The sequence below is a fragment of the Leucoraja erinacea genome, chromosome 5, assembly GCF_028641065.1.
Source record: "Leucoraja erinacea ecotype New England chromosome 5, Leri_hhj_1, whole genome shotgun sequence".
In the NCBI taxonomy this organism is placed as follows: domain Eukaryota; kingdom Metazoa; phylum Chordata; class Chondrichthyes; order Rajiformes; family Rajidae; genus Leucoraja; species Leucoraja erinaceus.
This window is the reverse complement of record NC_073381.1, coordinates 82,145,689-82,164,848: the sequence shown is the minus strand read 5'-3', so window position 1 is coordinate 82,164,848 and position 19,160 is coordinate 82,145,689. Positions and strand designations below refer to the sequence as shown.

At 42.8% G+C, this 19,160-nt stretch overlaps 1 protein-coding gene across 1 annotated transcript in view; it reads right to left on the bottom strand.

Annotated features, from left to right (window-relative positions):
- Positions 1-17,465, bottom strand: part of si:dkey-261l7.2 (uncharacterized protein LOC569751 homolog) — a 34,836-nt gene extending 17,371 nt beyond the window's left edge. Inside the window, exons 1-2 of the mRNA XM_055636090.1 lie at positions 17,175-17,465; positions 5,627-5,787 (exon numbers count right to left, since the gene is read on the bottom strand). Coding sequence (XP_055492065.1) covers positions 5,627-5,751 — 125 coding nt within the window. The 5' untranslated portion in view covers positions 5,752-5,787; positions 17,175-17,465. The remainder of the gene's footprint in view (positions 1-5,626; positions 5,788-17,174) is intronic.
- Positions 17,466-19,160: the final 1,695 nt, after the last annotated feature.

Genomic DNA, 19,160 nt, shown 5'->3' with positions numbered 1-19,160 from the left:
TTAAATGTTGTTAGAACAGCTGCGTCAACTACCTCCACTGAACCAACATTGTTCAGCTCTCATATAATCATCTAATTTTGCAAGGTGGTCAAAAGGGATTTCCCCCCCAATATATTTTGGTGCTTCAGGCCGTGGAGGATATCTGCAGCATCTGTAAATCAGACAAACCACAGCTTCTCTCCACCCATCCCCACTGACACGCAGACTGAAAGAACAGGAAGCAAAAGTAAGAAAATGTATATGACATTTAAATAATGTAAACAGGCAAAATAAAGACCAGGAAACACTGGGGCGATGAAGGGAGATAAATAAATGAGAAACAGAAAGCCTGAAAAATATATTTTTAAAGATCCGGAATATAGGAGGGTTAGAGTCACAGAGTTATACAGCACAGAAACAGGCTCTTCAACCCAACGTCCATCCTGACCAAGGTGCCCCAACTTATCCAGTCCCATTTGCCTATATTCCTCTAAACCTTCCCTCTCCATGCATCTGTCCTAGTGTATTTTAAATGTTTTATTGTACCTGCCTCAACTACCTCCTCTGGCAGCTTGTTCCATTTACCTACCACCCTCTCAGTGTGATAACAGGCCCTTCGGCCCAACTTGCCACACTGACCAACATGTCCCATCTACACGAGTCCCACCTAGCTGCGTTAGCTCCATATCCCTCTAAACCCGTCCTATCCATGTACCGGTCTAATTGTTTCTTGAAAGTTGCAATAGTACCTGTCTCAACTACCTCCTCCGGCAACTCTTTCCATACATCCACCACCCTTTGTGTGAAAAAGTAAACCCCTCTGGTTCCCCCCTCATCTTAATTCTATATCCTCTGGTTCTCGATTCCCCGACTCTAGAGACTATGTGTGTCTACCCGATCTATTCTTCCCATGTTGATACTAACATGAGAAGAACTAGATAATTTAATATCAGTAGGTGAAGTGGGCGCATGTGCGCATGTGCAGGGCTCTTCTAGAGTGTGCGCTTGTGCAGGACATTTCTGGAGTGTGCGCATGTGCGAAGTATTTCGGGCGGGAAAAGCCTGCGGAATCAGCCATGTTTGCCAGACGTTTCTGAGTTTATGTATTAAAGAAATAAGTTGCTTAAAGCTTAAATAAAGTTAAGTAAATTTACGAGTAGTGAAAGTTTCATTTGCCTCACAACAATTTAAGCAACTTATCTCAGAAGTCAAACAGTCCGACGTGATGGAGAAACTATTGAAACCACAACGCTTGGATCTGGATCCCAACTCACCTGCTGCGGCAAAGAATTGGAAGCACTGGCTTCGTATACTAAATAACTCATTTGATGAATGTGGCAATGATGCACCAGACAGACTCAAGACATTAATAAGCTCCGTCTCTTCTGATGTATATGATTACATAGAGGAATGTACAACTTATGATTCTGCTATTGATGTACTAAGCAAACTCTTCGTTAAGACACCCAACATGATATTCGCTCGACACCTCCTTGCCACTCGAAAACAAAATCCTGGTGAGTCACTTGATTAATTTTTACAAGAATTTCAAAGACTTAGTAAAGACTGTGCCTTCATAGCAGTTGCAGCTGATCAATATCGACAGGAAGTTATTCGAGACTCTTTTATCAATGGTTTGGCATCGCCTTTAATACGACAGACTATTAGAACACAAAACCTTGGATTTACGGTCAGCTTACAATCAAGCTTACTCTTTAGACTTGGCTCAGAAAAATGCAGATGCTTATGGCTCATCTAATGTGTATTCTGCTGCAACTACTACAAAATAATTTCACCCACGTACTAATATGGAGCAAACTGAAACAATTTCTACTGATAAAGGTGCCCTTGCTGCAGCATATAATTATTCAAAAAGGAACTGTTACTTTTGCGGGGGTAATATTCATAAGAGAGAGAGTTGCCCTGCTCGAGAGGCAACTTGTAATAGTTGTGACAAGAAGGGGCATTATTCCAGAGTATGCAAGTCCAAAGCAACTATTAAAAGTGTGACTGCTGCCATATACACACCTTCTTTATGTGCAATTACAGCTGCATTTCCTCAGAGCTTGTCTCATGCAGCTACAACGGTATCCATTAATGGCCATACACTTAATGTACTACTTGATTCTGGCAGTTCAGAAAGTTTTATAAGTGAACAAGTTGTGTCTCGACTAAATCTAACTATAATTCCTTCAAATAGAGAAATCTCGATGGCTCTGACAACTCTCAATACTCAAATTATAGGATCTTGTATTGTAGACTTTATTCTGAACAAAACTAGCTATAAATCTGTATGTCTTGGTATTTTGAAAAATTTGTGTAGCGATATAATTCTAGGTCAGGATTTCCAGAAACTGCACAGATCACTTCAAATAATGTATGAAGGAACTATGCCTGATCTTGTATTGTCAAAGCCACCAGTATTGTGTGGTCTTTCTGCTGCATCTGTTGAATGTCCTTCATTATTCACTAATTTATCCTCCAAGTGCAAGCCAATTGCTACAAAATCAAGACATTTTAGTAAAGATGATAGGAACTTTATCAACACAGAAGTAACTAATCTTTTACAAGAAGGGATTATAGAACCCAGTTCTTCCCCTTGGAGGGCACAAGTTGTCGTGGTTAAGGACCCCTTGGAGAGACATAGAAAGAGACTCTGCATTGATTACTCTCAAACTATAAACCAGTTCACGGAGCTTGATGCATATCCATTACCTCGAATAGAAGAGATTATCAATACATTAGCTAAGTATAAGATATTCTCTACTTTTGACTTAAAACGTGCTTACTATCAAATTCCTCTGAAGGAATCAGAGAAGAAATACACTGCGTTTGAAGCAAATGGGAAATGATATCACTACTGCAGAGTTCCTTTTGGGGTAACTAATGGCGTGGCTGTTGTTCAGAGAGAGATGGACAAACTTATTGAACAGGAAAACCTTAAAGATACTTTCCCTTATCTTGATAATATAACTATTGCAGGAAAAGACCAAACTGAACATGATGAAAATGTACAACGGTTTTTAGATGTTGTACATTCTAAAAATCTAACATTAAATGAGGCTGTCAATAACATCAGTATCATCAATTAATATTCCTGGTTATTGGGTTGGAAATGATATAATCAAGCCTGATCCAGAAAGACTCCGCCCACTCCAAGAGATACCTGTTCCAGCAACATTAAACTCTCTACGAAGGGTTCTTGGGATGTTTGCGTATTATGCTAAATGGATACCAAATTTTTCTGACAAAATTCAACCTTTGATTAGAGCAAAATCTTTCCCCCTTGACTCTACAGCAATTGGTGCTTTTACTTCTGTAAAGAAACAATTGGAATCTGCGACATTACACGCCATCGATGACGATCTCCCCTTTGTTGTTGATTGAGATGCCTCTGATTTAGCAGTATCAGCAACATTAAATCAAGGAGGACGATCAGTGGCTTTCATGTCTCGTACTCTCCAAGGTAGTGAATTGCACTACCCACCCGTCGAAAAGGAAGCTACAGCAATTATTGAAGCAGTGAGGAAATGGAGTCATTTCCTTGCTCGCCAGCACTTCACTTTGATAACAGATCAGCGTTCAGTAGCTTTTATGCTGCAAAATCGGAAACGAACGAAGATTAAAAATAGCAAAATTCATGAATGGATTGAATTATCCGCATATAGTTATTCAATTGAGTACCGCCCTGGTAAAGATAATGTTGCTCCAGTTACATTAACTCGAGCATTTTGTGCCTCTGTTCATTCTTCTGCACTCACTGATCTTCCCAATGGGCTGTGTCATCCTGGAGTCACTCGTTTGTTACACTATGTTCGTTCCAAAAACGTACCTTTCTCTACAGAAGATGTGAAGATGACGTGTGCTTCATGTAGAATCTGTGCTGAATTAAAACCAAGGCCCTTCCGTCCTGAAGAAGGAAGATTGATCAAAGCTACTCAACCTATGGAACGTTTGAGTATTGACTTCAAAGGGCCTTTACCATCCTCCTCTCGAAATGTTTATATACTTACCTTAGTTGACGAATATTCGAGGTTTCCATTTGCCTTTCCTTGTCCAAATATTTCAGCTGCTATGGTTATCAAATGTTTAGATCAACTGTTTTCATTCTGTGGATTTCCAAGTTACATACATTCTGATAGGGGCACCTCATTCATGTCAAAAGATTTAAAGGACTACCTTTCTAAGAGAGGAATTGCAACAAGTAAAACAACACCCTATCATCCTATTGGAAATGGTCAGGTTGAGAGGTATAACAGAATCATTTGGAAAGCAGTGAAACTGGCTTTAAAGTCAAATGATATACCAGATCAGCAGTGGGAATGTGTTCTACCAGATGCATTACACTCCATCAGATCTCTACTGTCAACTGCTACCAATACTACTCCACACGAGCGGTTCTTTAACTTCAAACGGCGTTCTTCTAGTGGTACTTCTCTGCCATCATGGTTGACGAGCCCTGGGCCTGTGTTGCTTCGTCGTTATGTCCGATTAAATAAGAATGAACCTTTTGTTGATGAAGTTGAACTGACTGATGTCAACCCTTCTTATGCAACTATCAAGTATCGAGATGGACGTCAGTCAACTGTCTCACTTCGTGACCTTGCACCATGTCCATCTTCTCCATCAGCTCCGTCACTTCCTGATAACACTAATCGAGAACTTCCTCCGTCAGCTCCGTCACTTCCTGATAACACTAATCAAGAACTTCCTCCAACAGCTCCGGCGCTTCTTGATAACACTAATCAAGAACTTCCTCCAACACTTCCAGCATCCTCTATGGAAACTTCTACAAGAAATTCTAAAATTGAAAATCTAAATAACAATACGAGTGAAGTTGATGACCAAGCAATATATCTACCCCCAGCTATTGAAACACCGGTATCTCCTGAGGCTCCAGTGCTGCGACGGTCATCAAGACGTATTAAACCTCCTGACCGTCTCAACTTATAAATAGGAGGGGAGAATGAAGTGTGCGCATGTGCGGAGCTCTTCTAGAGTGTGCGCATGTGCAGGACTTTTCCGTAGTGTGCGCATGTGCGAAGTATTTCGGACGGGGATAGCCTGCGGAATCAGCCATGTTTGCCAGACGTTTCTGAGTTTATGTATTAAATAAATGTTGCTTAAAGCTTAAATAAAGTTAAGTAAATTATGAGTAGTGGAAAGTTTCATTTGCCTCACAACAGTAAGTATCAATGGGAAATTTGACTGATATTCTGAAATTAAACCTGACCATGAAAGTTGCCACACTGCCATTTCGTCTGATTTAGGACTGTGTAGGAAGGAAGTGCAGTTGCTGGTTTACACCAAAGATAAGACACAAACTGCTGGAATAACTCAGCGGGTCAGGCAGCATCTCTGGAGAAAAGGAATGGGTGACGTTTCGGGTCTGAACCCTTCTTCAGACTCCTTCTTGAAGAAGGAACCCTTCTAAAAAGTCTGACGAAGGGTTCCATCCCAATATGTCGCCTGTTCTTTTTCACCAGAGATCCTGTCTGACCCGCTGAGTTACACCAGCATTTTGTGTCTTATCTTCTGATTTAGAACTCTTCTGGCCTGCTGACACAGAGTATGCAAAGTTTTACCCAACAGTGGCATGTTGCTAAAAGCACCAACAAACATTCAGAAAAATAGCGTGTAATGGTACCTTCTCGATGCCTGGATGCGCTGTGTAGAGTCACTGCCAAACCAGCGGGTTAAAATATACTGAGCAGGAAGTGCAGATATTAATAAACCAATCTGCAAAGCAGCAGCTGCAGTTAACTGAGGCATGCCAGTGTTAGACACACTTTCCTAAGCGGGGAAGACCTGAAGAAAATCACCATTAGAAGCAAAAACATAAATAAATACCAAGGACATTTAAAAAAAAAAAAAAAATCACAGTATGAATCCATAACACAATTCAATATTTTTAATAAGCAAATTAACAAAACATTGAGCTCCTTAAATTCCAATACAAAGTACCCTAATCCTAACATAGAAACATAGAAAATAGGTGCACGAGTACACCATTCGGCCCTTCGAGCTAGCACTGCCATTCAATATGATCATGGCGGATCATCCAAAGTCTGTACCCCTTTCCTGCTTTCCCCCCCCATATCCCTTGAATCCTCCTGCTAATTTCACCACTTGTATCCCTTCATTATCAGTTTGTCCCCAGCCAACAATGGACCATTGTGGGCTCCACCTTTCCTCAGTCATCGATGCAGGCTCTGCTTTGTTCTGTACCTTCCCATACCTCCAGTGTCTTCCTCCCTGACTGTCAGTCTGATGAAGGGTCAGGACCCAAAACGTCACCCATTCCTTTTCTCCAGTGATACGGCCTGTCTCGCTGAGTTACTCCAGCATTTTGTGTCTGTCTTCAGTTTCAATATCAGGTTTGACATCCATTTTATTTGCAGGGGAAGGACTGAGTTTTCCATTTACACCAAAAGCTATTAAGTAATTTGGAATTCGATAAAATAAGACCAGTTTACAGTTGTAAGGAAATAAAGGACTCTATGTGGGCGTGGATAATATTATATTGATTAAGTCCCTTAAACTGTAATGCTGCAGATGCTGGTTTACAAAGGAAGCCACAAAGTGCTGGAGTAGCTTAGCGGGTCAGGCAGCATCTCTGGAGAAGATGGATAGGTGAAGTTCTGGGTCAGGACCCTTCTTTAGACCGGTTCTGAACAAAGGCCCCGACCTGAAGAGTCACCAATCCATAAGTTAGACATAAAACGTTGGAGTAACTCAGCGGGACAGGCAGCATGTGTGGAGAGAAGGAATGGGTGATGTTTTGGGTTGAGACCCTTCTTCAGTTGGGTGTGAGGGAGTCACGGAGATAAGGTGTAAAAATAAGGCTTCAAAGGGGATGGGCATCAAGGAATATGTGGAATAGGTCATTGTTAGCTAGGAGAGGGTGACAATAAAGCAAACAGAGATAAAATTTAATCAGGGGGACAGATAAACTGGTCGGGGAACTATCCATGCTCTAGAGATGCTGCCTGACCTGCTGAGTTACTCCAGCACTTTGTGTCTCACATAAACTGTAATCACTTTATCCAGTATTGACTATGGCTTGATACGTTTTTTTTCAACTTTGGACTACTAATATTTGGTGGGAACACTGGAATTTTGGAAATAATTTAATATTTGGGTAAAAATGTATTCCACTTACTCTATCCAACCTTGATTGATTTTCTCAAATGCAGCAGGCTACATTTGTATGTGTTGGGATACCTGTACTATCTTACCTGAATAACCATGACTCATTAATGCATCTAGAAAATTAATGCCTACAGGCAATATGTGCAATATATATCAAATGTGTTTATTTCAAGTTGCTTTGAGGAACTGAATGAAGTTTATACCAAAGAACATTGGTTAATGTGAGGGTCGGAAAGGGATTTTACACACAAAGGGTGCTGGGTGTATGGGATGAGCTGCCAGAGGATGTTCAGTTCAGTTTTACTAGTCATATGTAGAATCACACAGTGTCAACAGTACAATGAAATGTGTTTGACAAGACAACGGGTCACCCCAGCAATGATATTACAAGGATAAAAATAAGATCAAATAAAAGTCACATTGGTAGGTAAAAGGCAATGATAAATAAAATAATCAACATATATGATGTGTTTAAGAGTTCAGAAGCCTGATGGCCTGATGGTAAAAACTGTTCTTAAGTCTGGTAGTTGAGATAGGTACTATTGCAATGCTGAAGTCATTTTTAGGCAGGTATTTGGACAGGATAGGTTTAGGGGGATATGGGCCAAACGCAGGCAGGTGGGACAAGTGTAGATGGGACATGTTGGTCGGTGTGGGCAAGTTGGATCAAAGGGCCTGTTTCTACGCTGTATATTACTCCATGACACTCAGTGGGCCGAAGGACCTATTTCTGTGTTGCCTCTCTAAGACCCTGTAAAAACCCCTAGTCAGTTCAACTAATCAGCAGATAGAGATAGAAACCATTCATGATATTTTTCAGCTCTCTTGTGCAGAGACACCAAACCAACCGTGGAGTTTCGACAAATTTCCCAATTAAAATATACTTGGAAAAACATTGAATTCTCCAATTTCCGGTAGCCCTTGCTGTCTCCTCCCCTTCTCAACTCTCCCTCAGCCCTCGGGCTCGTCCTCTTCCTTTCTCCTTTCTTCTCCCTGCCCCCCCCCCACCCCCCACCCAGTCTGAAAAGGGTTTTGGCCCGAAACGTTGCCCATTTCCTTCGCTCCATAGATGCCGCTGCGTTTCTCCAGCACTTTTGTCTACCCCCAAGATATTGTCACCTTTTTGATCCGTTTGGCTAAGGAACACAATAAAAAAAAAAGCATTTATTCGTTGATCATTTCTTCACACTAAAAATAAATGAATTTTGCATTTCCAGAAAACGTTGCATTAATTTCATTGTTTACACATTCTCCGGCTATCAAAAAAAATCTCAAAGGCAATTAAGTACTTTGGAATATGATCTGCCTTCCCTCTTTTGATGATTTACATTTATAGCAATTCTCAGAAGACCCATGCATCTCAAAATTAATTTTGTACATTGAACTATTTTAGTGGTGAATCCCTATTGGAAGAGATAATATTGAATGAGGGATAACATTGAGCAGGGCACATAGATAACTCTCTGGCGCTCGACAAAATGGTGCCATGAAATGTTTATCGTACACATTGGAGAGCACACGGTGTCACAGTGGAACATCTCATCTGAAGGATCGCAGTACAGTAATCCCCACCGCATCCAAGTGGCAGTCTAAGGTTTTTGTGCTCAGTCATAGAACACGGAATCAGGCCTTTCATTCACGCCGACCAAGTTGCCCTATCAAAGCTCGCCCCACCTGCCCACGTTTGGCCCATATACCTCTAAATCGTTCCTATTATGTACCTGTAAAAATGTTTTCCAAATGTTGTCATAGTACTTGACTCAACTACCTCCTCTGGCAGCTCAATCCATTTACCCACCTTCCTCTTGTGGAATAAGTTGCCCCTCATGTTCCTACGCAGTGCTGGCTTGAAGGGCCGAATGGCCTCCTCCCGCACCTATTTTCTATGTTTTCTAAATCATTCCTCCCTCGTTGATGCCCTCTGGTTCTTGATTATTCTCTGGGTAAATGACTGTGTAGTCACTCTATCTATTCCCCTCATGATATTATACACTGCTATAAGATCATCCCTCAGCCTCCTGTGTTAGAAGGAATAAGGTCCTGGCCTGCCCACCTCTCTCTGGCACAACATCCTTGCACTCTTTCCAAATGAAGGACATCCTTAAATGACAATTGAATGACAAGTGTTTGGAATTTGCCAAGAACCTGACCCATCAGTGAAAGAACAATCAGCTGGGACACAACTGACAGCTTCATTGAGATCTAAAAGTTAACTGTTCATGTGCCTCACACATGCCAATTAAATTCAGGAGCAAAGATTATTTTCTCTGAGTGGTTCAGTTGGTGGCAGAATGCCATCAGGCTCTATATGAAATTCTTCTGCACATTTGGCAAATCAGCAATTTACATTAATGAAGAGAACATAGAGTGCTGGAGTAAGTCAGCGGATCAGGCAGCATCTCTGGAGAGCACGGATAGATGACATTTCGGATGGAGACCCTTCTTCAGACTTTGAGACAGCCTGACCTGTGGAGTTACTCCAGTACTTTGTGTTCTTTTGTGCATACCAGCACTTGCAGTTCCTTGTTCCTACAATTTATATTTGTGGCTGAAAATGGGTGCTTACGTTCAAAAGCATTTCTAAAAATATGAAGCATACATACTTTTCAGGAAGAAAGCTACAAGGGAATTTTGACATGGTAATGGAACTGGACCTTATTTTCAGTGCCATTAAATCCAAGATGGGATATTTTATTTAAAAACAAATGTGGTTCTCTCCCCTCTACTCTCAGTCAGAAGAAGGGCCCTGACCCGAACCGTCACCCCATCGTTTTTCTCCAAAGATGCTGCTTGACCTGCTGAATTACTCCCGCACTTTGTGTCTATCTTCGGTATAAACCAGCATCTGCAGTTCGTTTCTACACATTTTGGCTGCTCCACTGCAAAACCTCCTCAAGGTATGACTACTTGAAGATGTTGTCCTCCGCTCACCGACACGGAGTTCTGTGAGACCCTCGCTCACTACTCCCCCTCTGCGAGTCCTACTGTTCTTCAGCTCTTCCCCCCATAACCTTTGATACCTGTACTAATCAAGAATCCTTCCACTCTGCCTTAAAAATATCCACTGACTTGGCCTCCAGAGTCTTCTAGGGCAAAGAATTCCACAGATTCACCATCCTGACTAAAAAATTCCTCCTCATCTCCTTCCCAAAATAACGTATATTAATTCTGAGGCTATGAACTCTAGTCTTAGACTCTCCCACTAGTGGAAACATCCTTTCTACATCCACCCTATCCAAGCCTTTCACTATTCTGTATGTTTCAATGAGATCCCCCCCCCCCCCATTCTTCTAAACTCCAGCGAATACAGGCCCAGTGACGACAAACACAAATCATAGGTTAACCTACTCATTCCTGGAATCATTCTTGTAAACCTCCTCTGGACCCTCCAGAGCCAGCACATCCTTCCTCAAATATGGTGCCCAAAATATTCCAAATGCGGCCTGACCAGCACCTTATAGAGCCTCAGCATTACATCCCTATTTTTGTATACAAGCCCTCTTGAAATAAATGCTAGCATTGAGTTTGCTTTCTTTACTACCGATTCGACTTACAGATTAAATTTTTGGGAATCCTGCACCAGCACTCCCGATTTCTGGATTTTCTCCCCATACATGGCGACACATGAAATATAGACTCTTCCATCCCGCAGAAATGACAGGTGGCAGGCGAGTCTGCGAACTGGCTCAGGAATTGGTTACATGGAACTACTCAGTAGTCCACTCAATCTCTAGTCTTCCAGATAAAGGGGAATTTGGTTCTACTCCTTGTGACTATTGACATTCCTCTCACCGTAGCCCTGAGATTTTTTATAAACTTCAGGAAATATTAATTTCCCTTTTGCAAGTTACTTCCGAGACTACTCCATGCAAATTTTCAGACCAAAACTCAAGATTTTTTTTCCTCATATTGTTATGATCTTGTATCAAATGCCAGAGGATAAGGGGTGATCTTATAGAGATGTATAAAATCATGCGTGGAATTGGCTGGCTTACCACATAGTCTTTTGCCCAAAGTTGGGGAATCGAGAACCAGAGGACATCGGTTTAAGGCGAGAGGGGAAAGATTGGTAAGTTTAAGATTTAGATAGATACATGGATTGGATAGGTTTAGAGGGATATGGGCCAAAAGCAGGCAGGTGGGATCAGTTTAGATGGGGCATGTTGGTCGGCATGAGCAAGTTGGGTCGAAGGGCCTGTTTCAATGCTATATGACTTTATGACTCCATCCGGGTCGTATACTGACATAAATCTGTAACTGGAAGCAATTTTTCTTTAGCTATACATTGTCAAATTGTGGTCAACTAGGAAAGGATATGCTTATTACACTAAAAGGTAGACAAAAATGCTGGAGAAACTCAGCGGGTGAGGCAGCATCTATGGAGCGAAGGAAATAGGCAACGTTTCAGCTCTCCTTCAGCCCACTGTCTCTGCCTCTTCCTTTCTTCTTCCCACCCTCACATCAGTCTGAAGAAGGGTCTCAACCCGAAACGTTGCCTATTTCCTTCGCACCATAGATGCTGCCTCACCCGCTGAGTTTCTCCAACATTTTTGTCTACCTTTGATTTTCCAGCATCTGCGGTTCCTTCTTAAACAATGCTTATTACACTAGATAAGTTACATAGAATAGAATGATCTAGTTTCCAAGTTCACCCATAAGCAAGAAGAACAATACAGATGATAAATGCCTTCAGCTTTGTGTAATTTCAATCTACAAATTGTTGGCTTCATTCCATTTTTCTAGTTTCATTATGTTGCTAAAATTCAGGAGACTAAATGAAAATGGGAAGACTGGGCAACAGGTTTATTATTTGTAGGAGATTCCATTGAAGTGGATTGGAATTGATTATCATTTTGAGATGCTACTTTTAGATTGGAAATTGATTTTAATATCAATGAGTATAAAAGCATCAGCAAATCACAAATAAATGGAAAAAAGACAGAGTGCTGGAGTAACTCTGCGGGTCAGGTAGCATTCCTGGGGAACATGGTGGGTTGTTGGAGTTCACCGCTCACTAAAGGTGAAAGGACAAGTATATAGGGCGGTAAAGCAGGCACACGGTACGCCTGCCTTCTTTGCTCGGGGTATCGAATACAAGAGGCAAGAAGTCATGGGACTTTGGCGAGGCTGAAACTGGTGTTTTGGTGCAGTTCTGGTCGCCCCATTACAGGAATGTGGAAGCTTTGGAGAGGGTGCAGAGGATGTTTACCAGAATGCTGCCAGGAGTAGGTAGCCTGGGTCTGTGGAGCAGGCGGCTGGGGCTGGGGCCCGGGCCGGCACCACGGAGGCAGCGTTCATGGAGAGATGGGTGCGGCAGTCGATGATGGTACGAGGACAGACACGTGGAAGTGCGGACACCACTGCCAAGGGAAGGAACAAAGGAGGACCCGGCGTGGGGTACTTGGAACTTTGTCAGCCCCCTTCATGGACAACTATTTACATACCTTGTGTATGCAAACAAAGAATTTCACTGCGACCTATCATGTGACAATAGTCAATTCAATTCAATTAGGGGTTTCAGCTACAGGGGCGGTTAGATAGGCGTGGATTGTTTTTTCTGGAATTCAGAGGTTGAGAGGAAACTTGATAGAGGTGCCTCTCATAACATTGTGAGAGACACAGATCAGGTAGACAGCCAGAACTCCCCCCCCAGGGTGGAAACGTCCAACACTAGAGGGCCTATTTCAGGTGAGAGAGGGAGTGTTTAATGTAGATGTGTAGGGCAAGCCTTTTACACAAAAACATCATGTTTGTGCCGAACATGCTACCTACCAAGTTAAACTGATCTTGCCTGCGTGTACATGATCCATATCCCTCTATTCCCTGCATATCCCTCTATTCCCTAGTTATCTAAAAGCCTCTTAAATGCCACTGTCATATCAGCCTCCACTACCACCCCTGCCAATGTCTTCCAGGCCCCCACTACTCTCTGCATAGAAAAACTTGTCCCGCACTTATATTCAATGCCCCTAGCAATGAAGGCAAGCATACCATACTCCTTTTATTACCACCACTACCATTTGAGCTGCTACCTTCTATAACCCTTGAACCTGGACTCCAAGATCCCTCTGCACATCCAATGCACCTTTAAATCTCCTCAGCAAACCCTGCAATGCCATTCCCAAAATACTAGAGTCACAGCAAGTCACATTGGTTTTCCTGACTCGTAACTTGGAACCTAGATCATTCTGTTCTAAATAACTTACCAAGTGTAATAGCATATCTTTACCTCAGAAACAGGAATGAAAAAGCAGTACATTTCTGCAATTTTTTAACCATTTAAATAACAGTCAATTTTACCATATCCTGAAAAAAAATGTCAGGACAATTCACTCTGTTTGTGAATATGTCCAAACTCCAGTCTTCCTTGGGAATGACAAATTTGGCCAAATGTTTCTTGTGCACATTTTCAATGGCCTGCTAACACAAGGTTTCTTCCACAAAGGTGGAGGGAAATAGAACTTCTAAATCCGACCAACCTTAATGAATCTCAAAGTAAAGGATATGGTTCATTCCATCTCTTAGTAATTAGTTGTAAGGATTTACTCCTGATGCAGGGTTACGCAGCACAATGAAATCTTTCCCAACAACAGGGAAGTGGATGGGATAAATTTGATGATTTTCACCAAAACAAACACATAATACTTCTTGTTCAAGAAGGAACTGCAGATGCTGGAAGATCGAAGGTACACAAAATTGCCGGAGAAACTCAGCGGGTGCAGCAGCATCTATGGAGCGAAGAAAATAGGCGACGTTTCGAGCCGAAACCCTTCTTCAGACTGATGGGGGGGGGGGGGGGGGGGGGGAGGGGAAGGAAGGAAAAAGGGGAGGAGGAGCCCGAGGGCGGGGGGATGGGAGGAGACAGCTCGAGGGTTAAGGAAGGGGAGGAGACAGCAAGGGCTAGCAAAATTGGGAGAATTCAACATTCATGCCATCAGGATGCAAGCTGCCCAGGCGATGAGGTGCTGTTCCTCCAATTTCCGGTGTTGCTCACTCTGGCAATGGAGGAGACCCAGGACAGAGAGGTCGGATTGGGAATGGGAGGGGGAGTTGAAGTGATTACTTCTTGATTAGTAGGGCTGTGAGGGCCTATGGGGAGAAGGCGGGGGAATGGGGTTAGGAGGGAGATATATCAGCCTTGATTGAATGGCGGTGTAGACTTGATGGACTGAATGGCCTAATTCTGCTCCAATCACATGAATACTGCAAACTCTAAAATCATCAGCAGATTAGGCAGCATCTCTTAAGAGAAGCAGAGTTGGTATCTGTGATGACAGAAAATTTGAGAGGGAAGGAACAAAAGAGAGATCGGTGATCACATGACAGGAGAGATAAAAAGTGACAGATGGACTGAGGTTCAAGGTCAGGAATGGGAATGGAACAAACAATATCGATTCTAAAGGATATGTCAATAAGGATCTCAAAACAATTAGCCGAGTTATATTTAACATTTTATAGTCTCACGGCTACGCAACATGGAAATAGATCCTTCCGCTGACATTTTCCACGCCAATCAAATTGGGCTGGTATCATTTGCCTGGATTTGGCCCATATCCCTGTAAACTCTTCCTATCCTTGTATCTATCCAAATGTCTATTAAAAGATGTTGTGTCAATTTATATAGCGTCCTCGGGCAGCTCATTACAGATTCGGCCAACACTCTGAGGGGAAAAAGGTGAGGTCCCTCTTAAATCTCTCCCCTCTCACCTTAAGCCCATGCCTTCTTATGGAAAGCAACCAGACGTTTGGTATCGTGTTTGCAGACTGAATGAAGATTGATTTCTACCATGTGGCTTAGCCAACATGTGCAGAGATCTCTTTGCATCAGTGAATACGCAACATCAAACTGAAAGAACTAGTGAATTGCCATTTGACCTCGAGAGCTTGGAAGTAAAGCACTGTAGACTGACACAACATGCTGCAGTAACTCAGTGGGACAGGCAGCATCTCTGGAGAGATGGAATGGGTGATATTTTGGGTCAACACCCTTCTTCAGACTATCTATCTTCAGTTTAAACCAGCATCTGCAGTTCCTTCCTGCAAGTCAAGCAGTGCCGAGGGAGATGGCTTATGAAGTGTAGGCTGTCGGTAGCTGTGTTGAAAGCATCCCATCAGAATGCATTTGATTTGACAAACTTCTCTGCCCGACATAGCAAGAAATTGCAATGTGGTGGATGCAGCCCAGTCCATCGTGTAACGGAGAGGACAAGGTGCTTTGGGGATGGAGAAACTGGCAGCAAAGTGTTACAAGTGGAATCCTAAACCAATGTCTTTTTAACATTGTTTAAGATAGCCGATCAAGTCTCTCATCAGGTTAAAATATGGGCAGATTAACCTTTTGGATTATCCACTGTCAAAGTTGGACAGTTGAAAAATTCTCTTTTAAGGGGCCTTCTCTTCTATTTCTACTTTCCTCTTTCTCTCTTCCTTTTTTTATTTTTTATATACACACTTCACGTTTTTCTACTCTCTACCATCTATTTCTCCACTTTTTCCCCTTTCTATTGCTTTCTTTTTCTTGTTCTGCTTACTTCTTTCTTATAACATAAAACTAGAGGTTGTACATAGAATGGATTACGTTATTACATAGTTGGCACCTAAAATTAGGTGCCACTGTACTGTTTTGTGCTGTATTAACTTCTAATAAAATTAAAAAAAAAAAAAAAAAAAAAAAGTTGGACAGTTGAGAAGTCAAACTTGATGGAAATGTTCTTAAAATATAGTTATATAATCATGTTGACAGTTTAAATCTAGTGCAGGTGAAGGCAAAAAATGGGTTTCCAAGCTGCAACGGAGAGGGCAACTCTTTCTGTGGTTTCAGTCTGAAGAAGGGCCTCGACCTGAGAACACGTCCATGTTCTCCAGAGATGATGCCTGCCCCGCTGAATTAGTCTGGCACTTAGTCATAGAGTTATAGAGCATGGAAACAGGCCCTTCAGCTTGTCCATGCTGACCAAGATGTCCCACCTGCCTGCGTTTGGCCCATATTCATCTACATCTTTCCTATCCATGAAGCTGTCCAAATGTTCTTTAAATGTTGTTATGATACCTGCCTCAACTACCTCCTCTGACAGCTTGTTCAACATACCCACCACCCTCTGTGTGAAAAAGCTGCCCCTCAGGTTCGATTTATTTTTCTCCTCTCACCTTATCCTATGTCTTCTGGTTCTGGAGTCCCCTTACCCTGGGTAAAATACTCTGTGCATCTACCCTGCCTATTCCTCTGGTGATCTTTTACATCTCTAGAAGATCACCCCTCATTCTCCTGCACTCCAAGGAACAAAAGCGCGACCTTTTCCAACCTCAGTCCCTCAAGTCTTGGCAATACCCTGGTAAAGCTAGAAACAAGGAACATCAGATGCTGGTTTACCAATTCGAGATCCAAAGTGCTGGAGTAACTCCGCGGGTCAGGCAGCATCCCTGGAGAACGTGGACAGGTAAAAGGTTTCGGGTCGTGGCCCCTCTTCAGACTGATTCCACAGTAAATCTTCTCTGCGTGCCTTTCCCGTGCATGTTTTACAAGTTTGACTGTGTTATGCGGTGTTGACAAAACAGCCAACCCTTTCTCATCAATTAGTGAAAACCCTTTTAGTTAATGAGCGCAATCGGGGTGAGCAACCTAACAGTCATTTGGCAACGACATCGTTTACATAAATAACATGGAATGCTGTACTGCTAAGTCACAATAAAGATGACTTGGGTTTGAACGACCGAGGCTGGTGAAATATGCAATGCATGAAATATGCACCAAGTCAATTCGGATTTGGATATCTAATCTTAGAAATCACAGCCACAATTTTCATCAGCTTTCCACCAAATGTAAACTTAAACGTCCGATCACAGTTAAACAATTCAATGAAGAAATTGTCGTTTAAAGTTTTGTTTATAGAAAGCTCATTCTTCTAAAAAAAAAAAAAATCACGATATAAAACTTAGGAAACACACCTTCCCAATCTTATGCTTTCCATCATTTATAGAGCCAGCTACCGGCAATACAGAATAGGATCTACAGCAAAGAATATAATAAAATTAACCTAACTTACCAAACGTGAGATTTCAATGTGGCAGTTTTGCAGTCAGTCCGACGTCTGTGACACTAATAAACTTTATGTAAATCCACGCCACTACAAGACTGGTTCATCTTCCACAACCGCCAGATGACAACAATTGTACAGGGGCCGAGCAGGAGCACCTCATATCTTCGCGTACCTGCATCTCTGCAGTCGGGGCCAAACAGGAACTGAAAATTCATGATCAAGTGCTGTTCTTGCATGCGTGTTGGTGTAACATGGATCCGACGTTGCGCCTCCCCCAAACACAGCCGGTTCCCTCAAACTGTAGGTGGCGAGCTTGTTGCCTTGATGTGTTCTTTTGTCCAATGGTCTCGCCCCACGACTTGTCCCAGGGCCATATCCTGCCGAGCCACGTCAGACATACACGTCTCTAATCCGCACACCGACCTCCTAGTTCCGCCATCAGTGTGTGGAAATAGGCCCTTCGGCCCAACATGTCCCAGCTACACTAGTCCCACCTGCCTGCGTTTGGCCCATATTCCTCCAAACCTGTCCTATCCATGTACCTGTCCAAATGTTTCTTAAACGTTGCAATAGTCCCTGCCCCAACTACCTTCTCTGGCAACTCGTTCCATACACCCACCACCCTTAGTGTGAAACAGTTACCCCTCAGATTCCCATTAACATTCCCCGCCCCTCTCACCTTAAATGTATGTCCTCTGATTCTCAATTCTCCCACTCCTGGGCAATAGATTGTCCTACCCGATCTATTCCTCTCATGATTTAATACACCTTTATAAAATCACCCCTCAAAGATGTAGATGCCACTGATCTCCAGCAAAACATAGAAACATAGAAATTAGGTGCAGGAGTAGGCCATTCGGCCCTTCGAGCCTGCACCGCCATTCAATATGATCATGGCTGATCATCCAACTCAGTATCCCGTACCTGCCTTCTCTCCATACCCTCTGATCCCCTTAGCCACAAGGGCCACATCTAACTCCCTCTTAAATATAGCCAATGAACTGGCCTCAACTACCCTCTGTGGCAGAGAGTTCCAGAGATTCACCACTCTCTGTGTGAAAAAAAGTTCTCCTCATCTCGGTTTTAAAGGATTTCCCCCTTATCCTTAAGCTGTGACCCCTTGTCCTGGACTTCCCCAACATCGGGAACAATCTTCCTGCATCTAGCCTGTCCAACCCCTTAAGAATTTTGTACGTTTCTATAAGAAACAAGCACATGCTGCCCTATTGCTACCATTTTTTTCAGCCAGTTCTTCTCTTGCCTTTAGTTTAGCTTAGTTTAGTTTCGAGATACAGCGTGGGAACAGGTCCCTAGGCCCACTGAGTTTGCACCGACCAGCGATCCCCACACACACACACTATCCTACACACACACACTAGGGACAATTTACACATTCACCAAGCTAATTAACCTACACAAATTAACTTTCAAACCCGTACGCCTTTGGAGTGTGGAAGGAAACCGAAGATCTCGGAGAAAACCCACGCAGTCACGGGGAGTACGTACAAACTCCGTACAGACAGCACCCGGGTCTCTGGCGCTGCAAGCGCTGTAAGGCAGCAACTTTGCCACTGGGGCACTGGCACACCCGTAGAAAAAAGAGGGGAGTTTAAAGTTTTGCTGTCTTTGTGTTTCCCCTGTACTGGATCGCCATATTCCTGCTCTACAACACAATACTCATGTCATCATACATCCAGGTATTGCTGAATGGGTCATATCTGTGACTCCTGTTTTTTTTTTAGTTTAGTTTAGATACAGCAAAGAAACGGGTCCTTCGACCCACCAAGTCCACACTGACCAATGACCACCTACCTATACACTAGTGTTACCCAATGCACTCTTGGGACAATTTTTACCGAAGCCAATTAACCTACAAACCTGTAGGAAAGAACTGCAGATGCTGGTTTAAATCGAAGGTAGACATAAAATGCTGGAGTAACTCAGCGGGACAGGCAGCATCTCTGGAGTGAAGGAATGGGTGAGATGCTGCCT